This window comes from Leopardus geoffroyi, chromosome C1, assembly GCF_018350155.1.
Source record: "Leopardus geoffroyi isolate Oge1 chromosome C1, O.geoffroyi_Oge1_pat1.0, whole genome shotgun sequence".
NCBI classification, from domain to species: domain Eukaryota; kingdom Metazoa; phylum Chordata; class Mammalia; order Carnivora; family Felidae; genus Leopardus; species Leopardus geoffroyi.
The window spans coordinates 212849781-212875766 of NC_059328.1; the positions used below are offsets into that span (position 1 = coordinate 212849781).

General features: G+C 43.3%; 1 protein-coding gene across 1 annotated transcript in view; it reads right to left on the reverse strand.

Moving 5' to 3' along the window:
• Positions 1-1969: 1969 nt before the first annotated feature.
• The window catches only part of SLC16A14 (solute carrier family 16 member 14), a 31418-nt gene continuing 7401 nt past the window's right edge, over positions 1970-25986 (reverse strand). The window contains exons 2-5 of the mRNA XM_045481635.1: positions 23726-23997; positions 17111-17254; positions 10612-11589; positions 1970-3482 (exon numbers count right to left, since the gene is read on the reverse strand). Coding sequence (XP_045337591.1) covers positions 3331-3482; positions 10612-11589; positions 17111-17254; positions 23726-23984 — 1533 coding nt within the window. The 5' untranslated portion in view covers positions 23985-23997 and the 3' untranslated portion in view covers positions 1970-3330. The remainder of the gene's footprint in view (positions 3483-10611; positions 11590-17110; positions 17255-23725; positions 23998-25986) is intronic.

Genomic DNA, 25986 nt, shown 5'->3' on the forward strand with positions numbered 1-25986 from the left:
CTCTCTCTCTCTCTCTCTCTTCCTTGCTCTCTAAAATAAAATAAATAAAAATAATTTTGGATACAAGTTTTAAATTGAGACAGCATTATGTGCATGAGGAACAAAGTCATACCCATACCGGTTCCCAAACCTCCCTCCCCAGAGCTGACCTCTGTTGGTGTTTTCTTACATTTCCTTCCAGAAATGTTCTATATATACATATACAAGCCATATGAATAATGTTTATTTGGTATTAACAAAAACATAATTGGGAGCACAATAAGCATATTTTACCTCACCTTTTTCTGTTAGCAATATATCTTGCATAAGGTTTTCTAATTTTATAGATGGGGCTTTTTAAAAAAAATAGTTGCATAAATACCACACTTTATTTTACAGTTCCCTATTGATGGACATTCAAATTGTTTCCAGTCTTTTCTATAACAAACAACAACTCAAAAGCTTTTGTTCATTTGTAGGAAAAGTTTTTAGAAATGCAATTGCTGGATTAAAAGGCAGATACATTTCAGATTTAATAGCTGCACCTGGCATTTTTTTTTTTAAATGTTTTACTTATTCTTGGCAGAGAGAGAGAGAGCATAAGCGAGGGAGGGGCAGAGAGAGAGAGGGAGACACAGATTCAGAAGCAGGCTCCAGGCTCTGAGCTGTCAGCACAGAGCCCGACGTGGGGCTCGAACTCACAGACCGCGAGATCATGACCTGAGCCGAAGTCAGCCGCTCAACCAACTGAGCCACCCAGGCACCCCATGGGCTTGGCATCTCTAACGACCACCTTACGTGATTCTCTCCAGGTGGTTCTATGACCACATCTGGAGAAAAAACTGTTTCAGGGGAAAGAACCAAACAGATGATCATCAGTTACATTTTAGGACTTTACCCCGCTAAAGCCAAGACAATAGAGATTTTACATAAAAACACAATGACCATCTTTAAAGAGGACAAAATTTATTTCATCTTATGTAAATAAAAGTCGCTTGGATATGTGTGTGTGGAGGGGAACACTATAAAGCACGTGGTATAAATATACAATGAACCATTTATAATATTGTCAACTGTGAATAATAACATAGTTTAAACAGGAAGTGTTAATATGTTTGCTGTAATTCTTCATAGCATTCTCTTTTATTCTGTTGTCCACATGAACGCTGCAAGCAGGTTTTACTGTTTTTGTAAAATGGGAACTTCTGATTTGGTAGAAATCACCCTTCCACAAATGCAGAAAGTCAATGAACAGCTGTATGAACTGCACCTCAGCGGGTCTAACTTGGGTGTAACGAAAGCTGGGGAACTGGATAAAAAGTTCATGTTTATGATGCACAGCCAGCAGTGTGAACATCAAAATGCATGGTCTATAGCACCATTCAAAATACTGAACACCGCCTCTTGTTAATTTGGTGTTGTCTGAACATGAAAGTAATGGAAGGCTTGTAGTCAGTTTTAAAACACATGTGTTGTTTTTTTTCTCAATCTAGTTATCTGATATTACAGTAAATACATATAGAGAGATAGAGCATTGCCTCAGGATTTAAGAATACCTTTATCAAAATAGACAGCTGGATTCTTAAACAGCAGCCAAAGCTGTAATGATAACAAATAGGTCGTTGTGTTGAACCAAATGAAGTATGCATGCAATTTATTACCTATAACAATTTACAGGCGATTCTTGAGTCATTAGAGGTAATATTGAGTGTGCATACTAACTATGCTTTTGTTTCTCCTTTCCATTAGCTGCCTTTTATTATTATTGTGATTTTGGTGGTCCCTTTAATCACACAACTCCTCCCACGAGACATCGGAACAGGAAATAATGGAGACAAAACAAAAAGGAAATTTGTCCCCGTAATCCCTTGTCAACAGCTCTGAAGTGTTTGGTGGAGGAAAAACCTGAAACTATTGGCTAAAACGAAGCTTGGGGTAACATTCTGTGATTCCAACTGTTAGTACTGTCCCTGCTTCTAATTACCAAGGATAACAGAATGGTCTGTGCTCACTTTGGATAAATTTGACCCAAGACATTGGGCAATGATATTAAAGGATTTTTACGTGTGTGAGGAGCAAATTGTAAGTAGAAATTTACACGGTTCTAAAATATGTGTAAACAAGTAAGGCGGCCAGAAATTTCAAAATCTGGGAAGAACATTCTGTAGTCCGAAAACTGTTCTGGCTTAGAAAAATAAACATCTCAGATAAAGGAAAAGCGTTATTTGATGTCATGGACCACAGTTATCTTTTGTGCACGAAATCAGTCAAGAGAACTATTTTTGGAACCTCGACGAGCTCAGGCAAATGAACTGTCTCCCTAACAAGAGACTCTGGAGCAGGGCTACTGGTTAGCACTACTCCATTTTGTCAGGTGCACAGATATCTAGACTAAGGGAATTCTGTTTATGAACCTCACAATTTGATAGTCTCCCATTTTGGATTAGTAACACACTTTAAAAATGATTAACTGCCAGCTTTAGATACCAGCCAGCAATTACTTCTCTGCTTGATTTATTGGGTGGGAGAAATCCAGAAAAAAAATTTTTTTATAAACCCCAGATCATGCCCCCAAAACGAAGAGGCCAATGATATGAATAAAAGTGCTTGAATCATAGCCCTTGATTCAATGTTTGTGTGACAAATACGACCTCTCACTAAGGAAATCATTATTATTTATCTACGTTTTGTCTTAAGGTTCAGTTTATAGCTAGATATTGAATTAGGATTGACGGCAGATGATTTTCTTAGAGGAAGATTTAGAAACCGTACTCCCCCAGCTGCAGGATTCTTTCATAAAAATATAAACTGTGTTTCTCTGATTGTACTAAAGGTATTACTTTTGAAATTAGAGCCTGCTTTTCACTAGTAGATCAACAGCTCCCTGTAACAAGTTCTGAAACGTAGTTATACTCTTGTGCTTGAAACCCAGTCCTCTGTCAGCTTTCCGAAAGCATTTGGTTAATTTCCACCTTACAAAGAGTAGTTGAGTTGAAAAGATTTTATTCCCCGTGTTTGTTTCAAAAGCTGTAGCTAAAACCTTAGTCCCAGGGGATGATGAGAGAGAGAATAGTTTTTGTAAGGGCATTTCTACCGACTATTTAATAGGGTGTCTTCGAAGGACATTGTCTTCTCTAAGACATATGCAGGCTTTAATACCTCCCAGCATTGCTTCTCCCCAAACGGAAAGGCAGTGCTGCTTTCGAACAAAGTCACGACCATGGCATTTACAAATGACAGTGCCCGTTACCATCCAAAGCCCTTCCCCACAATGCCACAGGCTCCTCACAGCAATCATGTGAGGTAGGCGTGGGTACCATGAAGAAATCTTACGGGAAACATAACATGACACTAAACATGTGTGCCATCCACGTATTTTTTTCTGGATTGTTCGATAATTTGAATACACGGTTGAATGAGTAAAAAGAGTATTCCTACCATGTAGAGTAAGCCACATATATAGAAGGAAAAATCGTATTTTTCTGTGATGTCATAGATCCAACCTGCAAAACCAAAAAAAGAATATATTCAGTGTAACATAGCTGATGAAAGTCAAGAACACAATTACTGCTCCTATAAATATTTCTATAAGGATTTAGTTATAGGTCATGTAATACCCCAAACATTTCATTTAGCCATTTTTTAAAGGTTTTTTTTTTTTTTGAATGTTTATTTTTGAGAGAGAGAGAGAGACAGAGCATGAACAGGGGAGGGGCAGAGAAAGAGGGAGACACAGAATCTGAAGCAGGTTCCAGGCTCTGAGCTGTCAGCACAGAGCCCGACGTGGGGCTCGAACCCACAAGCCGTGAAATCATGACCCAAGCAGAAATCGGACACTTAACCGACTGAGTCACCCAGGCGCCCCCATTTAGCTATTTTTAAGCCCAGGCTACACGAGCCGGAGTTCTCGGTGCCTGGGAACGTCAGGCATTTTTCTCTAAGCTGCTAGGGCACCTTACAAAGTACTCAAGGCCTGGGAACAGTGGCTGGCTGACTGGGAGCCACTGGGAGGATGTGATGTGCAGCTCTCAGGCTCTCTCAGGCTGGCACAAAGCCAGCAGTTGAAAAGTGAACCCCCAAATTTTCTTTTTTTCACAAATATAACCACCAATCTTTTCTCAAACTTTCAAAACCCTTCTGAAGGAGTTTCTGGTGTATACCAAGAAAGGCTGAGACATTTGAACCTTCATTCACTGTGGAGTGTTTGAGAGTAAACATCTATTCTATAAAGAATACAAGTTTCCATGTTTTATAAATTCATACTTACAGCTATAAAACTTTAATATATATATAACTATATGTTATATATATATATGTTATATATATATATATAACTATATGTTATATATATATATATATATGTATATATATAAATATATAACTTGAAATTGCCAAGGAGATAGCCTTCAATGCTGACTAGATTTTCAGTTTTTAAGAAATCATACTTTAATATTATAATCTAAAGCTTTCATACGCTCATCATACTAGGCACTCTGTAAAATGCTATTATAGTTCATGGATTCTAAGACACCATGAATTGCATGATGCATCATTATCTTATGTAGCAATAAGAAAGAAATATCCTTGTCAGTTGAAATATGACCCAATGTCTCACGGCTTTGTAAAATGTATTCCAATTTCAGAAATGTTAAAATGTGGAAGAAAAAAAAAAAAAAGGTCTCAGAAACTATGAAACACAGTTACACCCCAGTGATTAAATCTGAGAATCGGTCACATGTCATGGTCCCATGACATGCAAACCATGCAAGCTAAAAGGATTAAACCATCCACAAGAATTTCATTTATGGTAAAAACGTAAATTTTGAACATTCACTTTTTTTTCAGATGCACACGTACATTAGCAAAGACATAAGGAAGATAGAAATGATTTAATGATGAAAGGGAGTACTTCGTGACCACCTTTCAAAGCTATCTTTTCAAAACCATCTGGCAAATGAACGCATAAACGCAACTAAACCTTCTCCCACCCACAAATAGCTACACAAAAGCAACTGCTCAATATGTCAAGCAGTGCTTCTGACTTCCTGGCTCTTGTCTTTATCTCTTCATTCATTGTATCTCCTGCATAATGAATGCGACCGGGTGAGTCGAGGTAGTCATAAGGAAAAGCAAACACTTGACAGCATGAAACATTGATATATTGTAACCGCTCAAAAGCGGTGGGCTCCTGATATACTTTACAAGTTAACCAACTTTTTTGAGTTTGTTCTTTGATATAAACACACGAAAGAAGAAAATGCCGGGCTCTTGAGATGTAGCTTAGTAAAATGCTCTCAGGTTTTCTTAAATTCTGATCCGAGACAAGAGGAACAAGGGAAGATTGAACATATACCCCAGAGACAGACGTGACTGCCAACGGAATCAGAAGGGACTCTGACACGGACAGACGAACGAGACCGCACCCAACTTGGCTCTGTGTTACCGCCTGACACCTGTGCGCCACTGTGACCTATGAAGGGCCTGCTTGCAGATAACGCGGTGCCCTGTCCCTACAAACGGATTGTGTGACGGACCATCTACAAGCTACAGTTAAAAACAATCGGTAAAACATAAATGAGGTTCCCATACTCCACTCATCCCCTATGAATGGTGACCATGTCATGTCAATGGGTAAATCTGTGCTTTTCATATGACCGAGTGACAGGGTAGAAAGAATGACCAATGCCTGACAGCTGGAACGAGGTGACCCATCCCTGCTGCTGAACATGGGTCTCAGAAACAGGACAAGATCTTCACTGATTGGAAAATCAATTTGTATGCAGATCAGACTATTTATTTCCTTTACTTTTTTGTTTGAAGGGGTTGAAATAAGTTCCCAGGGCTCTGTGATGTGGCCCCTCCCTCCCCTGTAGCCCCAAGCTTAACCACGAGCACAAGCCACACTCAAGTTTTTATAGTTTCTTATTTATTTAATTATCTTTTGAGAGAGAGAGAGAGAGAGAGAGAGAGAGCCAGCGCATGCACATGCATGCAAGCAGCGGAGGGGCAGAGAGAAAGAGGGAGAGAGAGAGAATCCCAAGCAGGCTCCATGCTGTCAGCGCAAAGCCCGATGCAGGGGCTCGAACCCACGAACTGTAAGATCACGGCCTGAGCTGAAATCAAGAGTTGGACACTTAACCCACTGAGCCACCTGGGAGCCCCAACCTTTAGGATTTATTTTTAAATGACCCTGGTTCCTGCGGTTTCTCTTTGGTGCTGGTTTTAACATTTCTGCCACTTTGAATTTAAGCCATCCCTGCGTCAGATGCAAAGCAGGTCAGGAGAGACAGGGCTTTGCCACGTGCCTTGATCCTCAACACGCAGGGACGTAACCCTTCAGAGAAACGATGTTTCTGACAAGCTGCCCACCTCATTCATCCTTCACCACCTCTCCCTACAGGTCTGATCTCGGTTCCTCGGTTTGGAGACTGGCATCTTTGGCAACCTTGATTCAACCAATTCAAATCAACAGCTTCCAGGTAAAATCTGGTTCCCTATTAAATTGCATTCACTGTTCACTGGAGTCTGTCAAATGAGGAATGATAGATGTTTTTCTTATTTATTAAATAGGTGTTCCCAGCTTTTGATGAAAAACACTGTTAATTGCTATATTTTAGGCAAACAGAGGACATATGTGTGTGCAGATTCTTAGTCAAATCTGGTGGCCACGTTTTGCTATATTTTACATTGGAAACTTCTAGAAAAGTATCTAATATTATTACATCTTTCAAAGAGATGAACTGAATGCCCAACAACGCTAGAAATGAATTAGATAAAAAAGTTCATGTTGCTAAATGCCAGGGCTGAAATGTCTGTTCAGTATCTTATTGTAGATTCTTCTCCTAAATGGAACTGTGGGGTCGTCTAACCTGCTACTAAATGGTACCAGATTTTTTAATGCCAGTAGAAATCACTTTGGCAAATGGGAAACATATTCATTTCTGAACCCATTAAAAGAGAAAAAAGTAATGTGAACAATCATCTGTCCTGTAGCAAACCCAGCTAAGTAATAATTTCTAGCCCACCTTGAATTTCTAGCAAGAATTTCATGTGGTAATTTGGTTACTCATATTGCCAGTCGCTTCTGAACTATGATACACAAAAGACTAGGCTTCCATCCCATTGCGATGTTGGCTCCTTGGCCTGGAAAGTCCATGGATTAAATAAACACAGTGCAATTAGCCAATGATGTTGTCAGCATTCCTTAGTGCATGAGTTTGGTGCAAGATGAAGAAAGAAAATCCCTTCCAGTTGGTGGCCTAGAGACGCACAGCAGAACATTGATTTTACAGTCCCCAGGGCAGGCTTTGACATCCATTCATAGATGATTCTTAACCATTAATGCAGCGGTTTCTACCATCCATGGTGGGAACCTTGAAGCAGGCAGAGATAACACATGATGATTTGAGGGTTGGGTATAACTCCCTGCTCTGGTTCTAATTTCTTGTCTCCCACTCCAAAAAGTGCCCTAGAATGCAAATCAGTGAGAAGGACGTGACCATGAGAATGGGATAAAGAAAGTATGCTGGCCAACTTTGGTGCTTTAGTTAACGTTGATCATGAATTGCATGTGCCACACGCCACAGCTGTGTTGTGGTGCTGCTATTGAAATCTGGTGGATCAGTATAAAAATAACCCCAGACTGACCATTAGAAGCAGAAAGTACGTGGGGCACCCGGGTGGCTCAGTCGGCTAAGCGTCCGACTTCGGCTCAGGCCATGATCTCGCGGTTCGTGGGTTCGAGCCCCATGTCGGGCTCTGGGCTGACAGCTCAGAGCCTGGAGCCTGCTTCGGATTCTGTGTCTCGCTCTCTCTCTGCCCCTACCCCGCTTGCGCTCTGTCTCTCAAAAATAAATAAATGTAAAAAAAAAAAAATTTGTTTAAATAATAAAAAAAAAAACAAAAACAGAAAGTACACCTGGATCATGAGAAGAACCGTCAACGACAGATTCCATTTCCAAATGCAATACATCTGCAGAACTTTCAACAAGAGAGTGGGTGAGCCACTGATAATATCCCCATCCCTTTAATGGATATTTTGGTTTAACATCTCTAGGAAGGATCATTGGTTGCCTGATCCAACCCCCAATCTCAATTCTTTTCTCCTTTCCTTCGTCTACTACAGAGGCTAGAAAGCAAAATACAGTTCCCTCGAAGCTTGGACTGGCTGTGTGACACAGTTCTGGCCGGTCAGATGGAAATGGAAGTCTGCTGAAATTGCGCCTTTCTTCCCATCCTCCTCCTTATTATAAATGAAGATGTAGGGGCTGGAGCTGCAGCTGTCATTGTGCGGCCATGAGGCAATTAGCATAAGGAAAAGGCCAGAAGGATCTTGGAGACGCTGTCCCTATACCATCCAGTATCTCTGAATTACAGATTTCTGATTATGCGACACAACTAAATCTCTGTTTAAGCTACCATTGGTGGGGCGCTCTCTTACAGCCAACTGCATCCCTGAGAGGAAATTCTGCTGAGATCCCTGAGCAAGTTCTAGCTTTTCAGCTACCAGTTTGGTTTGCTACACTGCCTGTTAATCGCTGTCACCTAGAAATACTGCACCCGCATGTCTGTGTATGGACAGAGAACGGGAGCAGCCCCCCGTGTAGCCAGTAGGTTTCCTAAACTGAGTCTTGGATCTTAAACCTTTACCAGCCAGTGCTATCAGCTGTATAGGCAAAAATCCATGATTTCTTGAATCTCACATTCTGTGGGGGACTTAAAAATGAGTGTGTTGACACAAGCCTTCTGCCAGTGGGGTCGGAGGATAGGATATGACTGTATGATCCCTAGAGAGACTAGGAAGGAAAGGGCGGGGAGGGCTTTGTCCTGCAGCCACGGGGTTCTTTGGTAGAGGTATTCCTGCAGAGGATATGAGAATAAAGAGCCAGGAGGGGCCAGGCAAGCAAGGGGTGGGGGCACCCGAACGGGTGAGGCTCTACCAAGTCAGTTGAAATCACTGCACAAAAGCTCTGGCAGCTTTGACGACAGCTACCGGCCCTGACCTCGCAGCCCTGTCAGCCACCTCTAGGTGGCACCTATGTGTTGATGTCTGGCCCCAGCCCCTGCCACACTATGTGGGCTCCTGCCTCCAATCTTTGGACAGAGAGTTGACTTCGTCACCTTCGCCCAGTACCTGGCTTCTTGGGGGCTGAGTCTACCTGCTGATATGTTTTCCACAAACAGGTTCGGAGAGATCCCCGGCTGCCCTAGGACTCCTGAGTACCCGTGATTTCTGGTACGCCCACTGCAGGAAGCAAGTTCCTCACTGAACTCAGGTGAACACGTGGGAGAGAGCTGGCCCCGGATGTTGTCAACTGGTGGCCTCTGGGCCTCTGGTGGGCAGAATGCCCCAAGTCTCCCCAGCTGCTCACATCCTAGTCCCTGGAACCTGTGAATGTTACCTTACGTGGCAAAAGAGACTTGGCAGATGGGATTGAGTTAAGGATTTCGCGACGGGGATTATCCTGGACTGTCCAGCAGAGCCGATGTAACCCAAGTGAAGGAAGGAAGCAGGAGAGTCAGAATCAGAGGAAGATGAGAAGCTGCGTCACCGGCTTAGAAGATGCAGGAAGGGGCTAAGAACCACAACTGCAGGCAGTCTCCAGAAGCTGCCACGGGGGAAAAAAATGGGTGCCTCTACGCAGCTTCCAGAAAGAAGGCGGTTCTGCGGCCACCTTGCCTGTAGCCCGCTGGGATCCAATTTAGCCTTCTGACCCCTACAGCTATAAGGTAATAAGTCTGTAATGTTTTAAGCCCGTAAGTCCGTGGCAGTTATCAGAGCAGCGACAAGAAACGCTACCGGGCTAGACCCAGCTCCTCGGTGTGTCCCATGGGACCTACCGGCAGTGTCTTAAACATCTGGAAATATTATGGTAATGACGCTTACCATGATGAGCAGTCCATAACGTACATAATTGTGGAACCACTACGTTACACACCCAGAACCAATATAATGTGTGTCAACGATACTTCAATTAAAATAACATAAGGGTGTCTGGGTGGCTCCGTTGGTTAAGCGTCCAACTCTCGATTTCGACTCAGGTCATGGTCTCACGGTTGTAAGATGGAACCTGGCGTCGGGCTCCACAGTGGGCACGGAGCCTGCATGGGATTCTCTCTCTCTCTCTCTCTCTCTCTCTCCACCTCTCCCCTGCTCATGCTCTCTCTCGAAAAAAAAAAAAATTATTAAATTTAATTAAGACAAATCTGGAAACATCACCTAAGAGCTCAAGTCCTAGTTTTCCTTTGGAAACAGCAGCAGCAGCAACAACACTAACGATAGAGGATCTGGCAACAATTTTCCAAATTTCTTGGTGACCGCGCTCAGCTGGAGGTGGGCGGAGGCTGCCTCCTCCAGATGGGGTAGGGCTTCTGCACGATTCCACTGCCCACTTACTTTACTAGCCCGGCCGCTTATCTTGCGGATACAGATCGGAAGTTCATCTCATTCTACCTGAAAGAAGGACCGTTGCCTTGCTAACGTTTACAAATGAGAAGCTGGGGGGCCCAGAACGGGAAGAAAAAGACGCACGTGCACAAACGGGAACTTCTTTCTTGGACTTCAAAACGCAAATGAGAACACACCCAGCTCTCTACATGTGCTCGAAGCTCTTAAAACCTCTCATGGTTTACCTGCAAACGGTGGCCCGAGCAGCGCGGAAATGCCGTTGGCACAGATGATGATGCCGTAGGCGTTGGCCAGGTGCTCGATCCCAACCAAGTCTTCAGTCACTACGGGCATCAGGGAGAAATAACCACTGGAAAACCCTATCAGGGCGCAGATGACCGCCAGGCCGGCGTACGTGTGCACGAGCGGCAGGATGAAAATACTGAGGACGAGGGTGAAGTTGGCCATCAGGAAGACATTCCAAACGCTGATGCAAGGTAAGTCGGCCACAACGCCCAGGATCACTTTTGCAAAGATATGCACTATTGCTATAATTGAGGTCAGAGGGAAAACATCGTTTTGCTCGGATAAATTATACAAATTGACTATTTCTGGGAGGTGGATGAAGGGGACGACAAAGCTGCTGTAGGCAAACAGAGCCCAGAAAACGAAGGCGACAAACATCCGATTAGTGAAGAGCGAGGCTGCTCCAAAATAGCCCGAGTACCAGGCTCGGAAGCCCTTCTTGACTCTCCTGGTCAGCTGGCTCACCGTCTTCAGGACCCGAAAGGCGCCCATGTTCTGGCTGTGCCCTGCCTTCTCTTGGCCCGCCTGGGCGGAGAGGTCCCCGAGGGTCTCCTCGTTCCTGGGCCCGCCACCCTTCTCTTCTGCTCCGTCCAACTGTCCGCTTGACTTGGATCCAGGGGACTGAGCCGGGACCACCGGTGGATCCTTCCCTCCACGGTCGTCGTTGAGCTCCTTCCCAGGAGAGAGGGGCCTCATGAGCGCCCCGCAAACACACAAGTTCAAGGACACAGCGCCTTGGATGAACATGGCATTCCGCCAACCGTACTCCGCGCACAGGTACTTGAGCAAAACCGTCATGAGGAAGGTGCCAAACCCCGTCCCGGTGGTGCTGAGGCCCTGGGCAAGGGCGCGTCTCTTCTGAAAGTACCTTCCCACCATGACCACAGCCGGCAGGTAGGCCATCCCACTTCCAAAGCCTGCGCGGGTTGGACGGGGAGAAAAAGCACACAACGCCACGTAAGTGACCGTCTCTAGACCTTGCAGCATTTCATTATCATAGTCTCTATACTATTCGGTTTTACTTTTTTCTTTTTTTTAATGTTTATTTATTTTTGAGAGAGACAGAGACGGAGTGTGAGCAGGGGAGGGGCAGAGAGAGAGGGAGACACAGAATCCGAAGGAGGCTCCAGGCTCCGAGCTGTCAGCACAGAGCCCGACACGGGCTCGAACTCACAAACTGTGAGATCATGACCTGAGCCGAAGTCGGGGGCTTAACCACTGAGGCACCCGGGCGCCCCTCTATGCTATTGTTTTTACACAAAGAAAGAATAATGTTCGTAACAAAGAAGCTCAGTGGGTAAGCCCGGAGCGGGTCATCCGTGGAAGTTTCTAGTCCCTCATTTCCCTATGAGGCTTTGCAGCACAGCTTACTCCAATAATGAAGTAAGCCAGCATGCTCACATCAGAAGATCCGAACGGATGCAGGCATGAAAAGATGGGTGACTGAACAAATAAATGGATGCCAAGGGCCCTGCTGTCAGCGCTAATTGTACTAAGTACCCGGGAAAGTATTTATGTACCAGCGGCCACAGAGCAATTCCAGGCAATTTGGAGAAGCCTCAGAAATGGGTCCATTTGTTCACAAATGTATAGGAAGAATAAAAGGAATGTACCCATAAATACACCCAGCTACTGGACGTGAGAACCACAGAATACTTACTTGTATCTCTGATTTTTACTGCTATCTTTCTCAGAAAACTGGAACAGTTTGTGTTTCCATTGACCAAATTAAAATGCTGGTGGGGGAGACTGTGTGTGTTGGGGGTGGGGGGATAAGAGAACTGGGCTTTCTACTCCCTCTTGCTACAAACCTAAAACGGCTCTAAAAAGTGAATTTGATTTTAAAAAATGAAGTGAAATGAAACAAAATGCTGGCCAGGAGGCCGTGGTTTGCATTCTTAACTTATAGGTACAGTGGAAACCATAAAAGCCACTTCAATGACCAGGGGGCGCCATATATGGGGCTAATGCGCCATAATGCTTAAGACGTCCTGACACGAGAATGGTGGCATGATAGTATGAAAGAGACTTTGGCCGATGTCGCTCCCCAGAGCTGAAGCCTCCTTAGTTCAGCATCGTCTAATAGTTTCAGAATTACCTGAACTTAAAAGAAGACCAGAGCAGTCATGTACGCAAATACAATACGAACTACCATTAACTGAGAGCCAACAGTGGGCCAGTTGCTTTATAGGCTTTATTTGATTTGGGTTTCACAATAACCTGGAAATTAGCTGTGGTGTTGCCTCCCCCCCGCTTTTTTTTTTGAGGGAGAAAGAGAGAGAGTGAGCTGGGGAGGGGCAGAGAGAGAGGGAGATTCTCAAGCGCCTCCCTGCTCGGAGCAGGGCTTGACGTGGGGCTCAATCTCACGACCCCGGGATCACGACCTGAGCCCAAATCAAGGGTCAGATGCTCAACCGACTGAGCCACCCAGGCACCCCTGCTTCAGCCTGAGTTTCTAAAACCAGCCTCAAGAAGCCACCTGCCCCCTTTATTTACCTGAGAGCAGTGATATTTATAGCAACTGTCAGAAGGCAATGATCTTCAACGGTCTTCAGGTGGACACCCTTGTTTTAAAAACAATCAAACAGGGGCGCCTGGGTGGCGCAGTCGGTTAAGCATCCGACTTCAGCCAGGTCATGATCTCGCGGTCCGTGAGTTCGAGCCCCGCATCAGGCTCTGGGCTGATGGCTCAGAGCCTGGAGCCTGTTTCCGATTCTGTGTCTCCCTCTCTCTCTGCCCCTCCCCCGTTCATACTCTGTCTCTCTCTGTCCCAAAAATAAATAAACGTTGAAAAAAAAAAAAATTAAAAACAATCAAGCTGGGGCGCGTGGGTGGCTCAGTCGGTCGAGCGTCTTGATCTTGGCTCAGGCCCTGATCTCACAGTTCATGGGAGAGAGCTCCATGTCAGGCTCTGTGCTGACAGCACGGAGCCTGCTTGGGACTCTCACTCTGTCCCTCCCCTGCTCATGCTCGCTCTCTCTCTCTCTCTCTCTCAAAAATAAATAAATAAACTTGAAAAAAAAAAAGAACAATTAAGCTAGCTTCCAACTGATTTCCAGCAGAAGTAGGAACAGGTCCCCAAGCCCCCTTGCAAGCCTCCATGAGGGTAATAATAATAATTTGCATTATGTGAGAAATGAGCAGGAAGAAAATGGCTATCCTTAATTTTGAACTAAACTCTAGATTAATCTTTACGATGTTTAAGTCCACAAACAAAACACCCAGAATCTGTCATATCCTAACATTCAAAGAGGCAGAGAAAAATATCCAATAGTCCATAAACACAATTCCTCCTCCCCCTGACTGTAAAGCAAATCCTGCATATATCATTTTGTGTGCAAATATTTTAGTATAAATCTCTAAAAAGAAGAATTCTTTAACCAGCTTAATCTGAAAAAAAAAATGAAGAATTTCTTTTTTTCTTTTGTTAATGTTTATTTTTGAGAAAGAGACAATGCAAGTGGGGGAGGGGCAGAGACAGAGGGAGACACAGAATCGGAAGCGGGCTCCAGGCTCCGAGCCGTCAGCACAGAGGGGCTCAAACTCATGAGCCGTGAGACCATGACCTGAGCCAAAGTCGGATGCTCAACAGACTGAGCCACCCAGGCAGCCCCAAAATGAAGAATTTCTTGCTGTCATGACATATCCAGAAAGTGTTTGAATTTCTAATTGTCTCAGAAATGACTACATTTTCTTTAAAAACTTGTTTATCTAACCAGGGTCCAAATAAGGCCTACACAGTGCTATTTGTTGGCATGAATTTTAAGCCTCTTGAAATTTCTCTGGTTTTTCCTTGAAATTTATTTGTTGAGAGAACTGGGTCATTTGTCCTGTGAAATTTGTCATAGTCTGGATTTTGCTGAGAGCACAAAGCAAGTTTAATTTTTTTTTTAAATGGATTTGTTTCTGACAATAGCTAGCATCCTAAATTTAATGTGGTTATGGATTTCTAAACACCAGCAGAATCAAATGATTAATAGGAAGAGAACCGAAGTACCTAAGCATAAGCCCTAATTCTAACTCGGTGTACCTAACAGACAATCTCATGTGTGAGGGAAAAAAACCTCCAGGCCCAACGTTGCAAATATCTATTTCCCTGTTATGTTATCCATGCCGTTAACAGCATCCTTCCCTTTCCTAAGGTGGCTTTGCCATTGGTAATGGGCAGGGGTATTCCATAAGCTTATAGGACAGGCCTTACCCAGGACAGGGATATGTGGCTCGAGCCCAAGGGTCAAGCAAGGCCCTGCTAATGTTCAGACCTGGGCAGGGCCCTGGAACAATTCTCTACCACACTCAAGTTCAGAGGAGGGGCTACAGCCCTACCAACAGGGTAGAGGAAAGAGGCCCAGAAGGGGAGAGAAAATCCTGTGGTCCTGGGTCAGTGTGCATGGGGGAAAAAGTGTCTTCAGGAGACAGACCTAAGAAAATGGAGCACTGGTAAACTGAAGACATGTGTCCAGACTCCCCCTGCTGAATAAGGTTGCTCGGACAGACATTATTTTTCTGCCTAATAGGATATTCCCACATGGTTTTAATTGTTTAGGTGTTCAGAAAAAGAGAGAGATACAAAGAAATCTGTCTCAAATACTTTTTGGAATGAAGAAGGATAGCGAACATAAATTGTAATGACAGCCCAGGGTTTTGCGTGTGTGTATATCTATCTATCTATCTATATCTATAGATATATATAAGCTAACTGATTTAGCAGGATTTTCTAGTTAAGTATAGTTAGATATGTATTTGTGGGTGAGGTGGATACATTTATTTTCAGGGACTTTCTTTGGGTGTTTCCTGTATAAAAAGTGGGAGCCATAGAGTGCTCAAGATACACTTTCCTTTCATTAGCCTCCTGATTTTCCTTCTACTTCTTTAGACCCAGAAATATTTGTTGAATATGTAAGTGAATGAAGAAGGAAATGAATGAATGTGGAAACAATATTATTCGAAGGTCAAAAAGCAATTGACTGCAAGAAATAAAGTTCATTTAAACAAAGAACCTAATCCTAGAAATCTCTGAATGATGAGAACTCAAGTCTCAGTTTTTAGGATCAAGTCCTAGTCTGTATAACCAAATACCAGCACATCAAGTTACAGGGGCCCCATATGTCTGCCCGGAGACCCCAGTGTGACTCCTTGATCTCAGCAGGAGCGTTTATTTCCTCACCTATAGTATCAGAATCCCAGTGCTGGCTCTATTCATTGGACCGTTTGGGGGAAAGTTGCTAAACTACTCAGGGAAAACATCTTAAGTTGTTCTTTCAGAGCTGTTACCAAGTCCTTCAGATCAGTGGTTTTCAAACTATGCTTGGAAGGACACAGAAATGCTTTATGCGGATTGATGTAACTGACAGAGAACCAGCCTGCCGACTTATTTGGAGGGTAGGTTTTTGTGTTCAGGTCTCCTGCTACCATAAAGCAGGCACTTAGGCTTATACTATAATAAAGATGTTGCATTCTATACAACAATTACACATTAGCTAACACCTACTGAGGACTCTGTTTTGTGGCAAATGCTGTGCCAAGTGCTTTTTACAGATTATCTCAATCATTTCAATAATCCTGTAAACCGAGCACTCTTCCTTATCCCATTTAGCATAAGTAAACTGAGGCGTAAGCAGGTTAAGTGATTTGCCCAAAGTCACACAGATAATAAGTGGGGGAAAAAAAAAAAAAGCAAAACTTCCAAACTCTAATGTGTAACTCTTCTTCCAACACTGTCATCAAGGTGTCATTTATCAGGATTGAGGCTCTGTACTCAAAAAGGAAAGTCAGGCTAGCTCTGGTTCACTGCAATAGAATTGTACAAGAAACTACTCATCTGTTGCGAGTTCTGCTACCTGTTGATAAGGAAATTACGGCCGGGAATGTGTTTGCAGAACAGATATGCCAACCACATTGCCTAGTGGCCAATTCTTACCTACTCACTGGGCAGTGACACTCTCTGCTCTGGACTTGCTTCTCAGAGTCTCTACATATCTGTGGATTTTGTTGCTAATTTCACTCATTTGAAAGAGGCGGAAGGAGAAAATAATTATCCGATGATTCATGCTCCATTCTGCAGTTATTAAGTGAGAGTATGTTATCAATTCTCTCCATATTTGGTCTGTTCACCTATGTGAATTAATAATTTGAATTGTATTATCACCTTCCCTTTCTTATTCCTCATAAGAAAGAAGACTGGCAACTTAGAACCAATCACGGGAAATTTAATGAGATTCTAATAGGAAGGCCAAGTGCGCTCATTAGGTTGTTTTTCCACACTCAAGGCATATTTAATATATTAAAAAGTGTTTCCTGGCGTATACGGTGGGGTGGGGGGGGAGGAGACAGAAGGACACAATATTTCAACGGGTCTCTTTTCTCCGTAACTATTCATTGCCAAAATGCCCAACAGATATATTTAAAATCGAGTTTAAAAAAGATCACTGTGCTTACCAGCGGTCACTCCAAAGGTGATAAAGAGATAATGCACGTTTGCTGCATAGGCACTCAATACCCAGCCGAGGGAGTTCACCAGCCCTCCAATTATTGCGGTCCGGCGACACCCACAGGTGTTAATAAACAAGCCGATGAAAGGTCCTGTCGTGGAACATTGAAAACGGAATTGACCGATGGTGTTTTATATTCGTGCTCTCTTAATCAATCCTCACTTGAAGACAAAGACTACAACATTACTAGGGCTGGTAAAAACAAAGAACCAACCCCCCCATTGCTTTATATGCAAAAGGCTTTGCATATGCAAAGTGGGTGTCGGTAACCGCATTGGTGCATGAAACCAAGGTTCTAGGTTTTGAAGGAAGACAGACCTGAAATAAATAGACAAATAAGTTAGTTCATTCTCTGGTCCACAACAGAGGTAAGGTCCTAAACTAGTGGTCTATGGGCTTATTCAGCCTGTGGATGCATTTTTAAAATCCACAACATAGTTTAGGGATGCCTGGGTGGCTCAGTCTGTTAAGTGTCTGACTCTTGATTTTGGCTCAGGTCAGGAGTTCAGGCCCAAGTCATCGGACTCTGTGCTGACAGTCTGCTTGAGATCCCGTCTCCCTCTCTCTCTCTGCCCCTCCCCTGCTTGCTCTCTCTCTCTCTCTCTCAAAATAAAAAAATAAAATAAACTTAAAAAAAATCCAGGGGCGCCTGGCTGGCTCAGTCGGTAAAGCGGCCGACTTCCCTGCCCCTCCCCTGTTTAGGCTCTGTCTCTCAAAAATAAATAAACATTGAAAAAATTAAAAAAAAATTTGTTGAACTCTAAGGAGCTTCCCCTTTTAGTCCAAACCAAAATAAAATTTTCCTTTAAACCTCTAACTATATTCATGTACATATTTGGATGCATAGTTTGCTAATGAATTTTTTTTGCCTAATGATTGTGAGAGGGCCTAATCCTAAAAATTATGAAGGTAATGATTTATTAATTTAATTAACTCTGGCACAATACAGGAAACGATCCAGTAGATAAGCCTCTTAGAATAAACTTAATGTAGTACATATATTTTATATAAAATAACCACATGGTATAAATAATATATAAACTAAACACACTGACATAAACATCTGAGGGAATTATTGGGGGCAATAATTCTGAAATTCAGAAGCCATAAGTTGAAGCTGTGTCTTTGATTTCTTCACGAATATTTTTATTTTTCTAAACTCACGGTCACTTCAGCACTCAAATCTCAGATAAGTGGATAAAAAAGAGAAAAAATGCACGATTCATCGGTCTGCTGTTAATAGGCCTTTTAAGCTTAAAAGTATGTTCAGAGGGCGCCTGGGTGGCTCAGCTGGTTAAGTGACTTCGGCTCAGGTCATGATCTCATGGTTCATGAGTTCAAGCCCCATGTTGGGCTCTGTGCTGACAGCTTGGAGCCTGGAGCCTGTTTCAGATTCTGTCTCCCTCTCTCTCTGCCCCTCCCCGCCTCGTGCTCTCTCTCTCTCTCTCTCAAATAAACATTTAAAAGAAAAAAATTTTAAAGCACGTTCAGGAGTTCAGGAGCATGATCATATTTTGCATGTAACAGAAGGTCCCAGAAGCAAGTTTTTCTGTGATACTGCATGTTTATGGAACACGGCATGGAGAAAGCATTTGGGGAAAAAGAGGGCAGGGGAATTCCCAAGTAAGAGCGGGCAGTCCCGTCTGAAGGAAAGTCCTATATCAAAAAGATAGGATTAATTGCTTTACTGATAAGGACAGTAAGTTGGTAACCGTGTCTGACTCTTCAGTTCATCTCTCTTGTGCCGGAGTTTAGTCACATATGACTTGGCGATAGGCAAAGTCGGCCCCAGCAATGTTGGGATTCCTCCATGGTTACAAAACACAGATAAGTCAAAAAAAAAAAAAAAAAAAGGAAGTCAGACCCAAGCTTTCTGATTCCGTTCCATTTAAAACAAAATTTTTTTAAATCTTTATTTTTGAGAGAGAGAGAGAGGGAGAGAGAGACAGAGTGTGAGCAGGGGAGGGGGAGAGAGAGAGAGGGAGACACAGAATCCAAAGCAGAATCCAGGCTCTGAGCTGTCAGCACAGAGCCTGACATAAAGCTCAAACTCACAGCTTGGAATCTCCAAGCTCAAATTACCATTTCACCGCAATGAAAAGAACTCCCTACATGGTCTAAGGACAAGGGGCAAAGGAGCTGGTGGGTCGTCTGGCTATGATTCCCATTGTTGTGGAGAAATTCAGTGTTCTGGGAATGAGATTCTACACATTAGCAGACTCTCCTCTTCAGAAGGAATCTGATTTTGGCCCATTTCCCACGTAATAAAGCTGCAGGGAACACGATGAGGAAGTCACAATTACTTGCCCATCTCTGCATCTCATAGGTTGGAAAAAGCTCAGGTGAGGAGAGAAACAATCTGAGGTGACCTTGGCATATAATCATGGATGAAAGTAGGTAGTTCATTGAACTCCTGGCCTCTTGGGGTAACCCCTCCCTGCAATAGAGCGTCCAGAGCCTCTAAATCAATGACACCCCGCCTTGGCTGAGCATTGGCGTCACTTAAGGGCTTTAAAAAAGACCTGATGTTTGGGTCCCCTCCCAAGAGGTTATGATTTAATGGTCTAGGTGCAGCGTGAGTGGCAGGGATTTTAAAGCTCTCCAGGGGGATCCGATGTGCAGTCAGGATTGACAATTGCTGCTCCAAATCTACTTAGCAAGTAAGTAACCTTTTGCAGCCAGTAGATTCCCCTAACAACATGGCTTCCACCAAGAATTATTCCAAGGACTATCACTAAGGCTGCTCTAGATACGACTGAGGTGATTACATTTTGTTAAAAATTGGGACCTTCGGCAGGAAACTGGCAAAGTCTGTGCTGGCAAAGAAGGAAACAAGAATGAAATTATTTAATTTCCCATGTGCAAGCTACTGCCCAAGAGAGAGATGGCTTTCAACTCTGTAACGTAATTCATGGGTATCTATCTATCTATTTATTTAGAGCGAGTGAGCAGGGGAGGGACAAAGAGAGAGAGAGAGAGAGAGACAGAAAGAAAGAATCCCAAGCACTAACAGTGCAGAGCCTGACGCGGGGCTCGAACCCACGAACCATGAGACTGAAGTCAAGAGTTCGAAGCTCAACCGACTGAGCCACCCAGGCGTCCCATGGATTTTTTTTTTCTAATTTAAAAGAGAAAACCCAATATGCTTCTAATGGTTAGAAAGTGAAAACAGGGGCGCCTGGGTGGCGCAGTCGGTTAAGCGTCCGACTTCAGCCAGGTCACGATCTCGCGGTCCGGGAGTTCGAGCCCCGCGTCAGGCTCTGGGCTGATGGCTCAGAGCCTGGAGCCTGTTTCCGATTCTGTGTCTCCCTCTCTCTCTGCCCCTCCCCCGTTCATGCTCTGTCTCTCTCTGTCCCAAAAGTAAATAAACATTGAAAAAAAAAATTAAAAAAAAAAAAAAGTGAAAACAATTTATATTTATTCACTTCAAAACCATTTTCAGTTCTCCTTTCACGTAATGGCAGACAGTGTGGTGTGGCAGACACGATTTTGGAGTCCAGTGGACCAGCTTTGAAGCCTGCCTCACACTTGTCGGCTGTTCGACCTTCAGTTAGTTGCTTAAAGTCTGTGAGCATTGCATGTTCTTCCTACGTCAGCTAGAGACAACGGTCTGGCTCTAGCGTTGTTGTGGGATCAAACGAGATCATATACATAAGGTGCGTTTGGCATGTAATAAATGCTACATAAAGGAGAGATGTTCTTTTGGGCTTCTGGCTTGGAAAAACCCCTACATATCTGCAGCCACCCTGTATCAGGCAACTTGAGATAATGAATGGCAGTTTAAGACGATGATAAGATAACAGACCTTTTATTTGTATAACTATGAATGTTTCTGGGTTATGATTTCCAAGGCAAAAGATATTTATCTGGCAGGCACCCACCCTTCCTGTAGAAAGGTTAGTCTACGCACTGAAATTACGCTGTCTGGAATTCACGGACTCTCCAACAGAATTCGGAATTACCTCCCAATAAAAGAGGACAATCACATCTCACCATGGCTCTGAGTTAGGTGTTCTTATTGTGAGGGTCCTGTTCAAAATCATTTCCAATGATTTCAAGACTGGCTTGCATTGCTTACTTTTGTAGAACTTGTGAAACACAAAATCGTATCTAAGACAACCTTATTGGATGATTTGGAAATGGGACATTTCGTATGCTGGCCTTTTGTGGAGTCTTCTTTTCTGCGGTGGGTATGCGCTTCCTAGATTGAATCTGTAAGTGTTTTGTTCTACCCCTTAAAGATTTGTTTATTGTAAAGATTTTATTTTTAAGTAGTCATTACACCCAGCATGGGGCTCGAACTCACAACCCCGAGGTCAAAAGTTGCATGCTCCACGGACTGAGCTGGCCAGGCACCCCTTAAAGATTTAGTTTTTAAAAAGAAAAACGAATGTTAAGTGTGCTAGAACCACAGTTTTCCTTCTGTGACCTACTGAAAAGGCTGAATCGCATCCAACACAAACGTAGCGTATTCCCTACACTGAAGCAAACCATCCTCCATTTTTCGGATGACAGTCCTTGTTTTAATAAGGCCAATGCAGGGTTGAAGGAGTCAGTTCCTTAATGTTGCAGGCTAGACGATGTATCCGTAATTCCCTCACACACATAATGGTGCCCTGATGTAATTTTAAAGCAAGATTAGTATTAATTCCCTTTGATAAACATGCCTACTCCACACACATCTTGAGAAATAACACTTTGTCCTTGTTTTCCATTATTAGCACTACCATGATTATTAATGTTGTTTGTATTATCCAATAACACTGTCTGAATGCCAGCCAAGATCAACAAATCTTTGAGTCGGATTCAAGCGATTAATTACCAATGTGGAGATCACTGAAAGGGGAGGCTTCCATCAAACACACAGATGCCTGTCATACCCAAACTCTCACAGAACCAGAAGAAGATTTGAGGCCATTTATGTTTCTAGTATAAAATATATTGTGAATACTTGAAACTAAAGAGAAATCTGATGTAAAAGTGTGGCTTTTACTTTCAAGAGATAAGGCAAGGGGAAGCACCTGGTTGATAAGAGATGCTTATTAAGTATTAGTTGACAGTAAAAATTTAGTTTAGTTCCCAAAAGGAAACCCATGGGCCATAATAACATGTTACATTTATGATAATTGTCTAGCTTGGTATCTCCAACTGCCTACGGATTGCTTTCACAGATTGGTGTGTGTTCAGGTTTAACTAGAAAATATATTATTATTCCTTCCTGTTAGCTAGATCAGAAACCTTTCTAAAAGGAGCTTAGTAGATTTTTCAACAGCATAGGATTGATATCTCAAATTAAATAATTGGAACTCTGAAATAAGATTGTTGCTTGACTTTTATGGTGTTTTCTCTAATTTTTTTTTCTTTTACAAATATTCGTTAAGTATTAAAGAATTAAAGTAGTTAAGTATCATTACATCTGTAATGATGTATAATGAATTACAGCAGTCAAGAAAACAGAGTTCGGGGCAAAATTTTTTAATGTTTATTTGTATTAGAGAGTGAGACAGTGCATGAGTGGGGGAGGGGCAGAGAAAGACAGAGACAGAATCTGAAGCAGGATCCAGGCTCTGAGTTGTCGGCACAGAGCCCGATGCGGGGCTCAAACTCACCAGTTGTGAGATCATGGCCTGAGCCTAAATTGGACGCTTAACTGACTGAGCCATCTAGGCGCCCTGAATGAAGCAAAATTTTTTAAATGATCAGTTTTTTTTTTTTTTTTAATTTTTTTTTTTCAACGTTTATTTATTTTTGGGACAGAGAGAGACAGAGCATGAACGGGGGAGGGGCAGAGAGAGAGGGAGACACAGAATCGGAAACAGGCTCCAGGCTCTGAGCCATCAGCCCAGAGCCTGACGCGGGGCTCGAACTCACAGACCGCCAGATCGTGACCTGGCTGAAGTCGGACGCTTAACCGACTGCGCCACCCAGGCGCCCCTAAATGATCAGTTTTTAAGACACTCCAACTTTTTATAATATTCAAATAGTAATATCAGACAAAATGACAAATACTGTATGATTCAACTTATATGTCATAGAGACAGAAAACAGAGTGGTAGTGGGACTGGGGAGTTACTGTTTCACGGGTACAGAGTTTCAGTTTCGGATGATGAAAAGATTCTGGAGATGGATAGTGTTGATGAATGTACTCAATGGCAATGAACTATATACTTAAAAGTGGTTAAACAACATTTTTTAAAGTTTATTTATTTATTTTGAAAGGAGGGGTGAGAGGCAGAGAGAGAGGGAGCTAGAGAATCCCAAGCAGGCTCCTCTCTATCCACGCAGAGCCTGATGTGGGGCTCAATCTCACGAACCGAGAGGTCATGACCTGAGCTGAGATCAACAGTTGGACGCTTAACCAACTGAGCCACCCAGGTGCCCCTACCTAAAGGTGGCTAAAAACGGTAAATTTGATGTTATATATATTTTGCCACCACAAAAAAAAATAGTGCCATCATTAACATCTAGTATCTAATGTTTCAACAGTATAAAAACATATTTACAGTGGAAAACTGTCAATTTATAATTATTCAGTTTTATAAGAGTTCACACACGAACATACCCACAATCAAGGTGATGCCCATGCTGAGAGAGCTGACCCATGCAGTCAGGCCGCGGCTCTGGTGGAATTCTTCAAGCCACTCCACGTTGAGGACTCCCAGGGCCATCTGGGAGCCCATGATGAGGATGTGCACGAAGAAGGAGGAAAGAACCACCATCCAAGCCCACCCGCTGTCAATGTTTGGGTGGGGCTTAAGCGTCTTCTTATCTTTGGGGTCGTCTTCAAAATCATACCCAATATCTTCATGACTTGTATACATTTTCCAAGATTTTCTGAAATACACATGACAAATAATTTCCTCGTACATCAAACCAAAAGTATCTTTATCTTCCTTGGACAGCTCTACCTCCCCTTTTGTAACCAAAGTGGCCTCATCCTATCAGACCTTCAGATTCAATTTGTCATTGTGCAGATTTGGGAGCACTCCTTACTTTTTCACTGCCAAGCACTTTTGTGAAACCTGTTGCATCTTTACCGCCATCCTTTATATCAGTGTTATCATCCACTTTTTAAAGAAATGGAAATAGACTCAGAGAAGTGAAATGCCTTTCCCAAGTTCTCATGGCCAGTAAGTCTGGCTACACAGGAACCTAGGAGTCAAACTCAGCTATTCCTGACCTTAAAGCCCATGCCTTGTGTCCACTATTGAGATGGGGACTGACAAGTGACAACAAAGATGTCACAGAAGGAAGACATCTGGCCTTAAACAGGCTTTTGGGGTAGTTTTGCCTTGGTAGGGCCCTTGGCAAAGCATCTGGTTCTCATTTTGTGTGTCTAAGTGTTCCATTTGTTCGGTACAGCCAGAGTGGATTAGCCTCAGAAGACCAACTCATGTGAACCCAGCTCAGGAGAGACTGGTAAACTAGAAGGCCAATTTATTATTTCTACAATGGAAGATATAGCTTTCTAATAACAGTGATACTCAGGTCTTATACACAAGACACATGTTTTTACCCATTCCGCCTACCCCTATTCCAGCATTCCCTGGGAAACTAGAAAGCTGAGCGCTGAGGAAACGGACATGATGACTCATGCTCTGCATAGATACATCTCAAGATGTTTGGAGGAGAGACCTGGGGGTTGGATGGAACTGGAGGGGGGCTGTGATGCCAGGTCTGGTGAGGACTCTGGTTTCATCTTTATTTTTTAGGATGATCATTGAGGGCATGTATGAGAACTGAGGATAAAGAGTAGAAGAAGGACAGACAGAGACAGTAATCGTGGAGGTGGTGGGACAGGAGAATTGGTCTTGACCAGGAGGAGCAGTCCGTCCCCTGAGACCAGAAGAAGCAGAGGGTATATGCAGATGACTTGCCCAGTAGTGGTATGAGAAGTAACACCTGATGGTCTAATTCTTGGGTGAAGTAGGAAGTTAGGTCACCGGCTGACAATGAAGAGGATGGTGGTTATGAAGGCACATCAACGTTCAGGAAAATGGAAGAGACAGGTTGCCTACAACAAGTGGCAATGACTGTCAGGGAGTCCGGAAGGTGGAGCTAAGCCCTGCAGGGCATCGCTGCAGCGTCACGGGAGTGCAACACCAGGGACAGAGCGCTGGAAGCACCGCCCCGGAAGCTGGCAATTAGAGCATCATTGAGCGTCATGAGGGGAGAACTTTAAAACAACAAACCACTAAAAGTTGGTCTGCTTTTTATGATCACTATGTATGTGCCTGCAAATCCAGACGACATCACTGATAAAATACTCCTCTCCTCAAAGATCTTTTGCTGGTCAAAGTTTCAAACAACTACATTTGAATTTTCTGTCTGTAAGCTTCACATCAGCATGGTGCTGTTACTTATCCTTTCGTAGGCACTGTATCATCCAAGGGATCTCTTTCAGAGGATCCCTGGTTATACGGTTGGCCCTGACACGCAGGTGGCCCCAGTTACGCACATCTGCTTTGAGAGTAAGTTCCTATGAGTTCAGAATTGCTGAGTCTCTCTGCGGCACAGAGAAGGTCTGCAGCTGCTGTGCTGCCACATGTCACCACCTTCCGCAGGACGGTCGAGATGAACTGACAGCACGGTTATTGTAGAGATGAGGAACCGGAACTTGAGTTCTTCACTTCTGTCATTCTATATGCCTACTTGGGAGATTTTATGTTGTTTCAAATGTAAAATAGCAAATGCACGAGTGCAAGATGAAAACCTTTGCTTTGGAAAGTGAAATTTGCAGCCAATACATGAAATGGCTTACTCAACTTAAGTAATGTCTTTAAAATAGACATTGATCCCCAGCAAAGAAATAGAATTAGTAAT